This window comes from Mirounga angustirostris, unplaced genomic scaffold (assembly GCF_029215605.1).
Source record: "Mirounga angustirostris isolate CCGP_5_RB_7025 unplaced genomic scaffold, mMirAng1.0.hap1 SCAF_12, whole genome shotgun sequence".
Taxonomy (NCBI): Eukaryota; Metazoa; Chordata; class Mammalia; order Carnivora; family Phocidae; genus Mirounga; species Mirounga angustirostris.
In genome coordinates, this window is record NW_026991720.1 from 2667116 (window position 1) to 2682291 (window position 15176).

Sequence of the window (15176 nt, forward strand, 5' to 3'; positions counted from 1 at the left end):
ATGCGGTGAAAAACAGCCGGTTCCAAAGCATTATGCACACTTTGGTCCCACCTCCGTGTGTGTGTGTGTGCACGCGCGTGTGTGTTTTCCTAGAAAAACGTTTGGATACACGCTGACATCTCACCAATGACTGTCTCTGGAATGGCAAGTGACCTCATTTCTCCCTTTCGCTTATCTGTATTTTCCACATTTGTCTCAATGGCAATTTAGTACTATGTAAGCAAAAACAAAATATTTTAGCTTGAAAACGAAGAAATTCTTCGTTCTGTTTCCTACCTCTAAATCCATCCTAGTGACCCCGGGGTCACCAGTAAATCCCGGAACAGCCGCCAAAATGCCACCTGAGGGGGAATCCTAGAGATCTAGGCGCCTGTGCATTTGCTGTTGCTTCTAGAATGTCCTAAATGACCAGGAGTCATTTGGAGAAGCGTCTCGTTGAGTTTGGGATGGAAATAAGTAAGGTCACATGCGTCCGTGAAGTGGTGAGGGGCTCATTTTACCAGGCCCAAAGCCAGCGCCCAGACGCATTGCCCAGATGTGCTCACGGGTGGGAAAAGGGCTTTTCCCCCAGGCCTGGGGCCTCCCCCGCGGAGGCGCACCGGGGACGGGAGCGCGGGCTCTGCAGTCAGCCCCGCACAGCCCCGCGCGGACCCCACAAGGCACGGCCGCGCCCACGCGGTCTCCGACCCGCGGCCTGGGTGCCCGGGCAGCTCCGGGCCTGCGGCTCCCGCCCACGGGGGCAGCGCGGGGACGCTCTTGCGCGAGGCTCTGACCTCAGTGGCCGGCACTGCCGGGAGGCGACGCGGCAGGCGCTCCCTAGCCACCGAACGAAGGAGTGGGCGAGCCCACCGACGAGGCCGGCCGGAGCCGCGGGTCCGCCACCCGCCCGGGGGGACAGCGGCATCTGCCGGGCAGCCGGGAAAGGCGGCCCTTCGCGGGCAAGCGGAGCCGGCAGCTTCTGCAGGAGCCTGCAGCCCGCACCCGCGCAGCACCCGGCGCCCCCGCGAGCACCCGGGGCTCACCACCTGCGGGGAGGCACTACTGCAAGGACCCCCGACCCGGATAAGCCCGGCAGAGGATGGGTGGCGCAGGAGACTCGCCCCCGGGGTGGGAAGACCCCCCGGAAACAGCCCCCCCGGAGATGCCAGGTGTGGAGCAGATGTGCACACGCGAGAGCGTCCCCCGTTAACATAATGTCACATTTTCAAAAGTAAAGGGGGGCCCAGAACATGGAAGTCACTAGGCATTGCCTTCACGCCCAAGACCACAAAGCCACAGCCCCGCTGCGTGTGGCTCGAGCGGCTGCCGCCCCGGGGCTTGGGGACACGAAGGACATCGGTGCCCACGCCTCCACAGCGCCATCGCGGCGTGCACCCTGCGGCAAAACCAGCCAAGTGTGGCCTTGCCCGCGACAGGCTGAGGAGCTGCCGTGTGGACGGGGGGCCGCCACGGGCAACGCCGGGAGACCCTTCGGGTCGCCGAGGGGCAGGGTAGAGGAAGGAAGGGTGTGGCTCCGGCCGCAGCAGTCGGATGGGGAGAAGTGGGGTTGACGCTGGGCAGAGTCCCTGGCCCACCCTCCTCTTGGGTCCGGTGGGGAAGTGAGGGAGGAGGAGCCTTGACTTTCTCTCTGCTTCCGAGCTTTGCTTCTCTGTCTGCAGAGGGGGAGGGTTGTTCTCAAGACCGCAGGTTTCCAAGGGCTCGTCCTGGGCCCCCGTGCTGGGCGTCTCTCCGTGATTAGGAAACCCGTCTAACCCGTGGGACAGAGCTGGGTGGCTTCCGCTGGGGCGCTAGCTGTGGGGCCAAGGGAAGGGCTGAGGCCCCAGACACTCTTGGAGACCGCGCTGGCCCAGTAACGGGCCGTGTGTTAGACAAGGAGAGAAGGCACGCTGACCCCAAAGCTTGGGGCCTGAGTGTCCTTAAGAAAGGAGCTGCCACCTACTGCGATGGGGGGACTGGGGGAAAGATCAAAGCTCCGCGTACTGAGTTTGAACCCCCTGCTGAACATCTAAGCGGAAAGGGAGGTCTGGTTGCCTGGGGTCACGCAGGGAGAAGGGGGGAGGTCCGGGGGCTCCCCCCTTTGGCAGACAGGAAGACAGAGCACCAGGAGGACCCAACCAGGAGACCAGGAGGCGGATCACAGCGAGGCAAGACGGAAGAGATGTTGTTCTGGAGGCCACGGGAGGAACGCGGCCGATTTTCCTAAACTGAAGGGTCGACATGCGTCCTGAGGCGCTTCTGCCTCTGGCAATATGGGGCCCCTTAGAATTCTTGGCAAAGAAGATTCGGGGAAGTGTTGGGTTGACGAGCCAGGTCGGTGTGGATTCAAGAGGGAATTTTAGGGAGAAAACGCAGACAGCAAGAAAAGAAAGCCCACCTTGTCGGGCGAAGCGAAGGGGGTCTGCTTGCTAGTGGGAGACAAGGAGCTGCGGGCCGAGAGGAGACTCGGCAGGTGCGAGGTCTTCAACGGGGGGCGGAAGGGGGTGCAGCACAGGTCGGGGGCTGGCCCGCACAGGAGCCGGGACAGCGGGCGGGGGGGCCCTGCGGGCAGGCTGGCGGAGCTGGTGGCCGGCGCGGCGGGCGAGCTCCTGGTGAGGCCACCTGAGAAAGAGCAGGGACGACGTTGTGCGCGGTGCAGGGTGGGAGCAGAGAGGAAAGACGCCCCCACGGCTGTGACGGGAACTGGGGAGGACTTCCCTGGAGCCCCCGGGGCCCCAGCTGGGACGCAAGGCTGGAATCACGGAATCCGAGTCCTCCAGGCGAGCACCACGAGCCCCAGTTCCGGGAGAAAAGACAACGCAAAGCAGCGAAGGGTGCTCGAGGAGGCGGTGATGGGGGACAGCCCGCAAACCGACGCGGGGTGAGAGGGAGACCTGCCATTTCGCCCTCTCAGGACAGCACCGGGAGCCGCCTCCAGCCCAGACCCGGTGCCTCCCGCGCTGGCCCTACGCGGAGCCACACTCCCTACGCACTGCACTTCTCCTCGAGAACTCACTCTCCACTTTCTCCCTTCAGACTCACCTGTAAAATCACCTCCTCCAAAATACGGAAACGTGCGTTCTGGTGAGAGCGCCTGTCGGAGGCGGCGGACAGAACCTGCCGGGGGTGCGGACCCCTGCTGCCTCTCCTGGGCAGCGACCGGGCAGCCCTCCCAAGCGCCTGCCTGCCTGCCCGCACACACGCACGCAGACCCCTCCCCAACAGCCGGGGTGCAGCCCTGTGCGGGGACCAAGCGTGGAGGGAGGAACCCCTGAAGGAGCCCCCTTCCACCTAGTATCTCCCACTCGCTACCTGACACCGAGAGGCATTTTCAGCCCCATCTTCGGCAGAGATCCCATCACTCAAAGCCAAGGCCAGGTTTTAGACAAAGAACAACTTACCCATGGATTAAAACGGAAGAAACATGGTTTTGGCTTTCTTTAGTCACTAGCCATCTTCAGATTCTGATTTAGGGTTAAAAATTCCATTAGGTCGGATCTGAGAAATTAATCCAACCGCACAGACCTCTGATAAGCATCACTTCCTGCTCAGCTTTCCCCCCAATTAGCCTCTTCTCTTGCCTCCTCTCCTCCCCTCTCACCTCACGCCGGGAGAAGAGCGGTGGAATGTACCGCGGGAGGTCTTCAGCAGGAACATTTTTGTCAGTGAGGCCCTGGCGGGTGCTTGGAGCAGAGCCAAGGCCCTCCCGCTGTCCGGCCTCCTGCTCGCGGGGGCACCATGGTCATCCCCTCCGTGTTGGCCTTTGTCACTAGGATTCAAGTAGCCCACGCAGAGGTCAAACGAGAGAAGGGACCTCGGCCTTGAGTCCCGCCACAGGGGCCAGGGTGGAGAGTGACGGTCACTCCTAAGCTAGAACACGGGTGGTTCTCTTTCATGCCACGAAGGGCACGGAGACCTCAGTCAAGTGAGCCCCTATCACCCACACAACTCGAGGGACTGCCAGGGCCGGCACGGGGTCACAAGTTACCAACACTGTTTCGCTTGATCGTCACAAGATACGCCCCCTTCCCACAGGTGAGAAAGGCGGGTTTCGGGAGGTGAGGAGAGGTGCAGCCACTAAGCGCCTCCCGCCTGAACCCCGTCCCAGCACAGGGGTGTGCACGCCAACACCTGGGTCTCCTCAAAGATTTCCTGCAACGGCTGGGGCGGGGTGGCGGGTTATTTTCAAAAGACTTTGTTTTCAGAACAGACCGGACATTAGGAGCGATCTGTAGCAACATGGAGAGCACGGATGACGCAGGAAATGGGGTACGGACACCCAGCAGGGCGCACCGTGCGACTTCCCGAATGGAAACCGGGCGTCACACGCAGCGGCAGCATGTGGGCGTGACATTACGGATGACTGTTCTCCGGCTTCAGTGTACAAACGTCCCTTGAAGAGTTTTAACAATTATTTGTAATGCCTTAAAAAATATAAAAAGAAAATATAACTCGCCCACTTCCCACAAAAGAAACATACTGTCAGCTGAGACTCTGCAGACCGTGGAACGTGGCTGAAGACGAGCGGTCGCTCTGACCTTCCTGCGGGTCCACTAATTAGAGACCATCCCCAAGCCGATGCCTACGGCAGAGGGGGCACATCTGCGGGCCTGGGGACAACCCCCCACTCCTCAGGGGAAACACCACCCAGTCTCCCGCGGGGCGGTCGCAGTGCTGTCTGTCCACGTGGCTAAGACGAGGGACTGACCGCGTCTGAGTGGCGAGATCAAAGAAAAGCTACAGAACAAAAGCGGGAACTGCGAAGTATTTTATTAACACATCTTCCAAATTACAGTACAGTTCGAGACACGTCTTGGTATGGAATCACACAAACGATACACACACAATACATTTTTTCCAACCATGTCACTACTGTTCTTCACATATATTCCTTATAAAGCTGTCACAGCCTTCAGTGCACAGTGAAAACTGGGGTAAAGCAAGGCAACGCCATCTCCCACAACGGTAAGTGTAGTGTTTGGAAGAGAACGTGAAGGAGAGCAACCCAGAGGAAAGCAGTTCAGTCCTCTGGTGGTTTCTGAACTCTCAGTGCACTCCCAGTAAACACAGCGTCAGACTCCACCTCGGAGCCGGCAGAGACCGGCTCGGCAGCGCGTGCGCATTACGGTTAGGAAGGATCACAGCGAGAGCAGTAACAAAGGGTCAAACAGGCCGCCACTTCAGCGGAAAAATAGGCGCATCACAACTAACACTGAACTCATGCACAAGAGGTCCTGCAGAAGTAGAGGGTGAAAACAAGGGGGAGATTAATCACACGCTCCCCGCAAGCGGCACGACGCCGGCGGCTGGGGGGCCCCACACTCCTACAAGTCAAACTGCAAAATAATAGAATTCAGACGTTATTCTCTCCAACAGAGACCTGGGGGAACAAAGCATGAGTAAAAACCTGTCAAAGCAAAGGAGAAGATGCAATCGATTTTAAACACCGTGCAAAAATATCCACAACATTCTCGTAGCCACCCCCCCACCCCCACCCCGAGAGGAATTCTAAATGTTAAGACGGGACAGAGGAGCAAGAAAGAATGTAGCACCATCAGCAAACGGAGAAGTCCATCACCAAAGGCAGGTGGGGAGGAGGAGAAGGACATCCAGAGATGACGAAGTCAAAGAAAGGGATTTTCCAGAAGGGGAAAGGAGCCCTCAGTGGTGGCTGGTCGACGGGTTTGGGGAAGGAAAGTGCAAGAGAACAGAAGGAGGGGGGGGCACGCAGGCCCCAGAGGATGGAGGCGCCCAACACGGAGAAGCAGCTGGGAATGGAAAGATTTCAGGCTTCGCTGCTGTCGAACCTGGAAATTAAAGTGTAGAATTAAAGACGAAGACGGAGAGTGAAAATCCTCACAGAGGAAAAGCGATTCTGGATCCCATGCCTGTGAAAAGCAAAGATGGATTATCAACATGAAGTCTCACTCGCCCTTCAGTTCAGAGTATAAATGTGTGTTGCTGATTCAAAGACCTACGTTAGACAGTCTAAGGTAATACTGCAGGGCATAAAACTGAAACAGTCCCTTAAAAATCAGCTTCCGCTATGTGTGCCCTTATGAAGAAAACTAATTTTAAAGGAAAATCATGCTAAAAGAATGTCAGGGTCTACTTTCTAGAGTATTATTACTAAATACAGAATATATTAAAATAGTACATCTGTGCACTCTGTGCAATGTATTAAAAATTTTAAACTACATTGTTTCTTTTTAAAGGGCCTGTATTTTTCTACATACGTTTTAAAATTAGCAAAATAAAACAGAGCAAAACACCAACATGATCTTTTTACATTTTAGTTGGTTAGAAATAAAAGGGAAAAGCAACTTCTCACTAAAGAAAGATACCTGCTCTACCTGCCCATCTTAATGAAAAGATTTCCTACCACAACACGGCACAGAAAAGAGAGAGTTAAGAGTTTTAAAAACATCCTCTAGAAAAGGCAGGTTACAACGTGTAAAACCAATGATCCTTCCCAACCATACGCTACCAGAAGAAGGTATACCTGGGATCCAATATGAATCAGTGAGTTTTGCTTTGGTTCTAGGACACAAAACCATGGGCGCTTTAAATGATGACAATTAAATAGGTTGCAAAAAAACCTTACACAAAATCCTTAGGATTTACTAGTGATTCAAGGCCAAATGCCTTTGGAGAGTTCATATTTACGAATGTCCAAAATAACACTTCATTTACAAGTTTTAAAAATAGTTGAAAAGGTTAATCGAAATGCTCATGAAACACAGTAAAATATCTAAACTTTCCCCTACATGATCTAAGCTCCTGTGGCTTCCTTCACGGGGGAGGGGGGGGGAAACAAGTGGCTCCTGGCCCCGTCTCTATCACCCGCCCCCTCCTGCCGTTCAGGAAATTCCCTTTTAGAATGATGTCACTTAAAAACTTGTAAAGAACCAAGGGCTACCTCTCAGAAGCCCCCCCAACTCCAAATAAATAAATAAAAAAGGTGGAGGGGTGGGACTCTACCTGACTAAAGGAAGTAAAATTAGGTCTACCAGTGAATATGTGAAACCAGAACAGTCCTCCAAGCAGGAAGGGAGGAAAAATTCAAAATGACCCCGAGAAGGGCAGTGTGCCAGTCAGGGAGCCCAGAGCCATCTGCTGAGGGCAGCGCAGGCTGACGGGGGATGCAAGTCCTGTCGGCGGGGCGCGGGGGCTCTCTGAGGAACTGCGAGGGACAAGGAGGCTCGAGGGCGCTCCAGGCACTGGGCACGCAGGCCTCTACCAAAACCCGACCGTCCGCAACAGGGTCCCTGTCAGTCCAGCGGTCTACCAGCATGGTGAGCTTACCTTCAATTAAATAACAAAGAAATTAATTAAAAAAACAACAACAACAAAATAAACAGAACAAAACAGAAAACCACAAGCCAAAAAAAAAAAACAAAGAAAGAAAGAAAGAAAAAAAGAACGGAAATGATAGGTTCTCAAAACCAACCCTCTGAGCAAGGCCCTGCCTCTGTGCATCTCTACCCGATGGCAGCCAGTCCAGCCTCCTCCTGAGGAAGAAGAGCTCAAGGCCCAGGCAAGGAAGGGTGGCTATCCCTGACGGGTGGACACCCTCCCGTCCCCCAGCGACAGCCGTCTGCGAGCCCACTCTCCCGTCTCCCAACGTGACTGGCTGACTCCTCTTAAAAGAGTCTGTGTGTCCAAAGTTCATTATAATACTCATTACAACTCCTCATTCTGCAAAGCTCTCCTCCCCACCCTCTCCATCATTCCTCACTCCGTCCACCCTGGACAGCTCTCCCAATCTCCTTCCACGGGCAACAAAGTCTTCTGTTTGCAAACTGAGGAAAATGCTCTTTGAAAAAAGACCCCTGGGTGCAGGATCTAAGCTGTCACAATTTAGAAATGCTACAGAACCAAGCGCCAAACAAACAATTGTTTATCCAGGACCATTACAAATCAAAAGAATGACCCAAGAAAAGTAGTTCTTATGAAGACCCCCAACCCCTCCAGTCCCCCCTGGGGCAAGGATACCGGCACCTACTTATGATGCTGCCTGCCAGAAAGGGGGGGAAGCCCTCAACATTTCCTTTGGGGAAAAAACAGGATTTCTCCTTTAGAAAAGTATCAGTAGAAGGACTTAACAAAGTGGCCGGACCAATGGTAATGCAAGGTTATGCTCAGATAAGCGGCTACGTGATCTTATATTACAGCACAAAATCAAAACAAGACAATGCAAAAAGAAAAAGTAACTTGGCTCCACATAATCACCTATTATGTTTACTTTATGCGATATATTGATATTTACTGACTTTAAGCTTCTTGAACTTGGGAACAAATAATACACAGGTCAGGATAAATGTATTGACTTACTACCATCTTTATAAAAATCGAATATACACACAAACACATCAACAGTTATGGAACTGTATCCATGTAACTCTGATAAGACAACACAAGAGAACTAACAAAGAGCTAAGATTGTTGCTGAATTGAAAGCATTTCCAATAACATTTTAATTTTAAAAGGTCCGTATTTACATAGTATGTTAAATGCTTCTGCATCTCATTTTAAATGCATGATAAATAAAGAACAAAGATAATGGTTGCAACAGATCTTCCAAGAGGGTTCAGCTGACGGTGGCCTGATTTCTCTGCGGAAAGCGCACCGACCACGGCAATAACGTTCCTTTCTAATTCTGCTTCTTTCCTTTTCCACAGTCCCCTTCCAGGAAACTAAGCCTTTGCTCCCGGGCCGGGGCGGGGGCGGGGGCCGTGCCCAATGGCTGGGCGCACGGAGGCGGCGGCGCTGAGCCTTCTAACCCCCTGGCCCAAGGCCTTCAAGACCGTCACAACAAGAGAAAGCTTCCGTGTGTGCAGACAGTTACGGACACACACGTCCCGGACACCCGTGTCCCACTAGACAATGCCAGCAGCAGACCTGAGAGGAGCCACAGGTCCGTCTTTGGCAGCGGTGCCCACGTAGGACCGATTAGTTTATCGGCACTAACTAGAAGAGAGCGTGTTTCTGTGCCTACTTTCCGGACACCAGTGCAGCTCTTTGGTGTCAAGACCACAGCACAGACTACCCCATCTTAGGCATCAGTTGGTCCTCGGTGATAAAGGAAGTCCATCAACTGAGAGCCTGCGCACCGCCCCGCATGGGGAAGTGCTCTGAGCTCTCGCAAGGAGAGCTTCCAGGCTGCCAAGCTCTTCGCTGCAGTGCAGCTCTTGGCGGACTGAACCAGATAAACTACGCTTGTAAATCCACGAGCACATCCGTATCTACTTGTGACAAGAGCGGGCAGGACAGCCCGTGGCAGCCGGCTGCGGGCAGGCGCGCGGCCCTGACTGTGGACCCTCCACCGGGGCGGCAAGGCAGCCCTGGCACGTGACACGGCCTTCCGCAGCGTCGTCAGGGCCTTCGGGAACCAGCGGGGCCGGGCGCCTCGGCTGGAGGCTGTTCTAGCGTAGCCTAGGAGTGCCTACTTGTTCCTGGCCCCAACATCTTCTGAAAAGCAGCCATCTACAACCACTGCATCTTCTGGGCTCTGACCGCAGGACCAACGCTGCAGCAAGCCTCACGGGGTCTGGACACGCCCCTCCCGTTCAGGTAACTTCAACTGAAGAGACACTAGAGAATGTCACCTTTGGGAACAAGGCAACACAGGTTCCCAGGGCCTGTGTCCCAGCCCCCCCAGAAGGCAGAGAGGCGGGGGACGCCTGGCCGCGGGGGCTTCGGGGTCCACGGCGGGTCTGCGCTGGGCTACCCGGAGGCATTAGGTGGCAGCGGGCTACTGCTTCCTCTAATTCTGCTATTAAATCTGACAGGAAATCTTAGGTATAAAATACAGCTAAAAAGTCAGAGTATGCCCTAGTATCTAATACTTGCTCAAAGAGCTCACTCAGGTCCACATTAGTATAAATCCACAACAGTGAAATCTCCTTCGTGAGCAGAAATACTTAATAAGGCACTTTTTTAAACATTTGCCCAGAATGAATTTTACTAAAGGGTTGCTTTATGGGGAACAAGTGTCTCACCTAAAGGAACCTACCCAGAACTCCTCAACCAGGCTCACTGGCGCTACGAACCCATGTCATTTCCACGCCGGGCTTGGCGGTCCCTCAGGCCACACTCCACGAGGGGGGACCTGCTCCTAGTCTGCGGAAGGACGGTGCAGCCCTGCTCCAAAAGCCTTCCAAAACAAGGAGTTAATCGAAGCAATGATAACCAGGTTCCGAAAGAATGTCATATGTCGCCGAGCCAGGGACACAAATAAGCCCCTTTGGGCTGCATTTAAAAAGAGGGAAAAAAACCCCACACAGGTCTGTTCAAGCTCCGGGCCGTCCCTCCACCTCGTGCGGTAGATATGTGGTGTCGCCCGCCCGGCAGGGGACTCCGGAAGGGCTGCAAGGTGGCAGCGCTACGGGCACCTTCTCTAGGCCCGGGGAGGCGGGGCGGGCCTGCCAGGACCGCTGCCTGATTCGGGAAGGGTGCCAAGGGGTGGGGAGTCCCGTCTGGAGCTGGGAGCACACAGTCAGTGCTTTTGGAGTATTCACAAGAAGCAGAATCTGCCACACACTGGCACCGCTCCCAACCACCCTCATACCCTGCTTTCCAGGGTATGCAACTGTCAATCACAATCACCCACATTTTCATCTACGTTTTTCCAAGAGCCTTTTGAGGGCTTTCTGAGAAGACAGCGCAAGTTACGCTTGGCTGGGAAAACAATTGTCTAGCCTGCACTGAAGATAAGTGCAACCATTATCAAGTATTCTTTGTTGTGAAAAACTACTTAGAATTGGTGACGTTAATGTTCCTTCCTGAATCTAAGTCACTGTGATCGACCACACAGTACGATCACGAAGAACGATGTCTACATGCATTGTGAGCACTTTGAAAACAAAAGCAAACGAAAACTGTAGTTCTCTGTGGTGACAACAGAACGTGAAGCAGTCTAACAGCAAACCCCAGTCCGCCGTGTCCCCAAGTCCAGCTCTGCGGGAATCAACACTGGGCCGTGCGGCGCTCCACACAGCAGTTACGCAAGACTGCGGACGGAGAGGCCTGCGCTTGAGGGGATCCTGTGCTGCAGCTCCCTCGGAGAAATCCCACAGCGCGGGCAGCGTCAGGTCAGCGTCTCCTGCTAGAAATCACTCAACAATCAGGGCCACATTTATGTGGGACAAATCTATCATGTGCCTGTGGAAATGCAAACAAACAGTCAACATCAACTGAACTCCACACATCAGCAGTCAACTTAGCAAGGTACAAGAAAACTACAGTGGTGGGTCCGGATTAACAAAATTAGATAAAAATGCAGACAGAGAAGATCAATACAGAAACGGGGGGCTGATGACCCACATTACAGAAGGGTGCACCGTGTGCGCTCTTTCCTACGGCAGCAGGTGGGCACACGCACGCGGGCCAGACCACAGCTGCTTTGGCGGAAAGGCTCCCACCCACTTCCACAGCACCCTGACCACGGAATACACCGGCTACCTGTGGAATTTCTGTTGAAATGCTAACGCATGAGCTGGTTCCTTGAACTTAGCTATGGCTTTCCGTTGCTGGGGAAGCATCTGTAAACTCTAGAGGAAGAAAACAGAAATGTTTTAATATCATGTTGTACATGCTTAAAAAAACCCCAAACACCCAACATATTTATACATTAGCTTTAACACAAAATTCAAGTCCAGGCTGACACTTGGATCACTGAGGAAAATTCTATCTCCCTAGCAATTTTTCTGATCCACATAATCTATCCCAGAACGGTCATTCCCATGAATGGCATGGGAGGATTCCCAGCCTGGTGTTTGTCCGGCCATGTGAGCCACTCAGTCTTCTCCCTCAACCTTCTTTGTGAGGCCCGGTGGCAGACACTCTTGGAGAGTCACTTCCTGTCCACATGCCTTTCTGCCAGGCAATTCTCTGCAGGGCCCTCACTCAACTTTTTAAAAGAGCAATACTCATCACACAGGAGGAAACTGCTGTTTAGCAACGGGACCCCACATTTACCACTGGGGTAAAATGAGGCTCTTCTACATCTAGCTAGGTCCCAACGAGGCACAGCTTCACCAGTGGTGGCTGTCGGCACAATCTGCTCACATTTTGTACTGACAAGATGATTACTAAGTGACACTGCAAATTAAATCTTCAGGAGCTAAAGCAACCATTCCAGAGGCCACTACTCTCTGCAGCAAAAACCAAGTTAGTTTGGGAAGACGACAGGCGGAAAGAAATGATCCAACAAGTGAAGAGAATCTTACTCGTCTGAAAGGCAAGCACTGGACAGAGGTATCTCATGCCTGGTCCTCACACCTGCCCGGAGGAGGACCCGTGGCTCTGAGTTTTCCCTGAGGCCTTGCGGTTTAGGATCCGAGGATTCCGCAGAAGCAGGTCAAAGGTGGAGACCTGTGTGATCTCTCAGCCATTCCCACTCTCAAGAGCCTGATGTTTCCCAAATATCCTGGTGATGGAGCCAGCCCAGCACGTGTATCTGGGGCACCGTGCAGGCTCTAGCCTCCGCAAAGGGCAGGGCACACGGCAGCTGAGGCGGGACCCTTGCTCACCCCAGGACACACTGCCCCAGGGAGAGCACAGGACTCGATGCCTCAGTGTTTGGGCTTCTGTCTAGTGAAGTAGGGCAGCCAGAAAAAAAAACCTGATGGTAACACATGACCTTTAAAGTGTTGACCTATGAGACTATTTAATTTTAAAGTATGTGTCAAAGATCTACAGTGGAAATACATGGCTAAAAATACCAAGTACTCTTCATTTTTGTAACCACAGAACGTCTATCAGTTAACACAACTAGGAGAGCTCTAAAAAAGGAGCCACCTTCCCCAAAGTCACCTTTTGGCGTTTCACAAAGAAATAAACCATTTCAAGTCTGCCAACTACATGGCGCTAAGCTGTGCACACAGACCCCTGGAGGACAAGCAGTCAGCCTGGGGGCTGGGGACACCGCCCCGACCTGACCACGGACCAGGAGCGTGGACGCGCAGGCAGTGGGGGCGGCCCCTTGGGCAGTGCTGAGCTGGGTCCACCCGCCCACTGTGCTGAAGCAAGCTTAGCAGAACACTAGATTCCTCCTCTTCTTTGGGATATAAAAACCGGAAGACGAATTTTCTTGACGATTTCACTTATCATTAAATTAACAGCACACCTAAAGCGCCATAAGGTGGTCTTTAATGATGTCATCGACGCCTCCTTCTGGGCTACACCCTCGGCAAGGCAGCTTCCCTGGCCTCGGACGCACGCCTCGAGTACCGGACAGAGGCCCGCTTTCTCTTCCAAGCCGCCTGCCTCACCTCGCTGCTCACGCCGTCCGTGCCTCAGCCCTGAAGGAGTTCCGGTTGTTGCAGCTGGAGCTCGGTCATCGGGTGGGGCGGGGACACTATGGGCGAAGAACCGAGCCTCGGTTCGCGGCAGAGCCAGCTGCAAATCCCACCTCGCCCTGGAGCACCCGCACAGGGCCCGCTGCTAGGCCCTTCTTTCTGGTCCTGTGTGCCTTTGGCCTGCTCTCCTTCCCCTCCAGCCACAGCGTCGCAGGCGCCGAGGGCCAAGAGCGGCGCCCCCACGGTGACTGCGGCCAGCACTGGGACAGACCTCATGCACGCGTCAGAAGACTTAGCTAAAGTCACCTCTAAACCTTGAAGAACTGTATTAGGAACAGACAGGAAAAACTAATTTCTTACTGGCATGCAGGGGGAAAGCACCCCAACCTTCATCCTGACTTCTCATTTTCAGATGTGAGACCACTTCACTTCCTGAGAATAACTGTGCCTCTCTAAGGAGCGAAATGCACGATGAAACTTCGGCTGGCAGCTGCAGCTGCCTGCCACCCCCACGGGGCCGGTCCGCTCCGCCTGACACGCAACAAGGCGAGCAGTGACAGGCTCTCCAGCCTGCGGCTGGATTCCAGAAGATGTCCACGTCGCTCAGAACCCCGGCCTCCTTCCCCAATTAGGAACAGTTCCTTGTCTTTCTAGGAAGTGCCTGTGTGTGTGCATACGGTCAGATAAACGTCACAGAGACACTAACAGGGTTCTGCCGCTCTGAAAATCTGTTTAGACTCCTTCCCCTCCGGGGACGCCTGGCTGGCTCAGTCAGTTACACGTCTGCCTTTAGCTCAGGTTACGACCTTGGGGTCCTGGGATCAAGCCCCACACCCCCCTGGGGCCCTCCCCCCCAACTCCTGCTCGCTCTCTCTCAAATAAACAAAATCTTATAAAGATAAACGAGTAAGCTTCCTCCCCCAGCACCTTCAGTGATTACTTCAAGCCAAGCATTGTATCAGGTGCTTTAAACGCAAGTGAAACTGCTTGGGAGCAGCCCCCCTGCAGCCCTGACCCAGACGCCCGCGGTGGGCGCCCCTCTGAGGCCAGCCGAGAGCCACGGAGAGCGCAGAAGTCCCCCGCTCCCGGCCCGTGCCGCCGACCTGTTCTCCTCTGTGCCCGGTAGGCCTGCGTCCCCACACGGCGGCACGCGGCACCGATGGCAGCAAGTGTGCCCTGCGCGGCGGGCAGCCACGGGCTCCCACGGGCTCCCACGCCTCCCACGCCTCCCAACGCACACCTGCCGCTGCTCCAGTGCCCAGCCGGCGTCGTTCCCAAAGTCCCGGGGCTCCGGCTCGCCCACCTGGGGCTCCGCATCCCAACGCTGCTCGTGCTGATCCCGATGGTCCCGCCTCTCCCTCGCTGCTGTCCCAGCCTCCTTCCGCTGCACACACCTACCCTGCAGAACCCATGCACGCTCTTGGAAGAGCTCTCGGGCTGTCACACTGGCTCCTGAAAATCCGTTCTTCTTTTCAGTTCCTGACGGTGTTTTCAGGACTTTTTTTTTCCCAGTGCAGGTTCAGATCATGTGTCCACATCTCTGTTTTCTTTACACCTCGTGGCGTGGGTCTGTAGTCCGTCTACGCTGACCATACCTAGTGCTTTCTTTCCCAGATGTCCTCAACTACTACAAAATGACTGAACTGCTTTCACTCGAGATTCAAACCTTTTCTATTTCACCGACCAGACCTCCTTGGTGGGTCAGAACGAGATGCATCTTCAGAGCAGGTCAGACTCCCCCGACGTGAGCCTACCTCGCAGAAGCGCCCAGAGGGGCCCCACCTCGCTGCGCAGGCTGAGATGCACTCCAGAATGAGACACACGGGAACCGCAGTGTCAGGAGGCAGTGGGCAGACTCTGTGGGTCCCGGAGGGCTGTTCAGGAGCACGCACCATCTGG

The 15176-nt window shown here is 54.3% G+C and overlaps 1 protein-coding gene across 14 annotated transcripts in view; it reads right to left on the reverse strand.

The window, feature by feature from the left end:
* Positions 1–4731: 4731 nt before the first annotated feature.
* RBM33 (RNA binding motif protein 33) overlaps positions 4732–15176 on the reverse strand; it is a 127359-nt gene continuing 116914 nt past the window's right edge. For all 14 annotated transcript variants that reach the window (XM_064575679.1, XM_064575677.1, XM_064575676.1 and 11 more), the window contains 2 exons: positions 11440–11528; positions 4732–11139 (listed from right to left, as the gene is read on the reverse strand). In XM_064575679.1, coding sequence (XP_064431749.1) covers positions 11091–11139; positions 11440–11528 — 138 coding nt within the window. In that variant the 3' untranslated portion in view covers positions 4732–11090. The remainder of the gene's footprint in view (positions 11140–11439; positions 11529–15176) is intronic.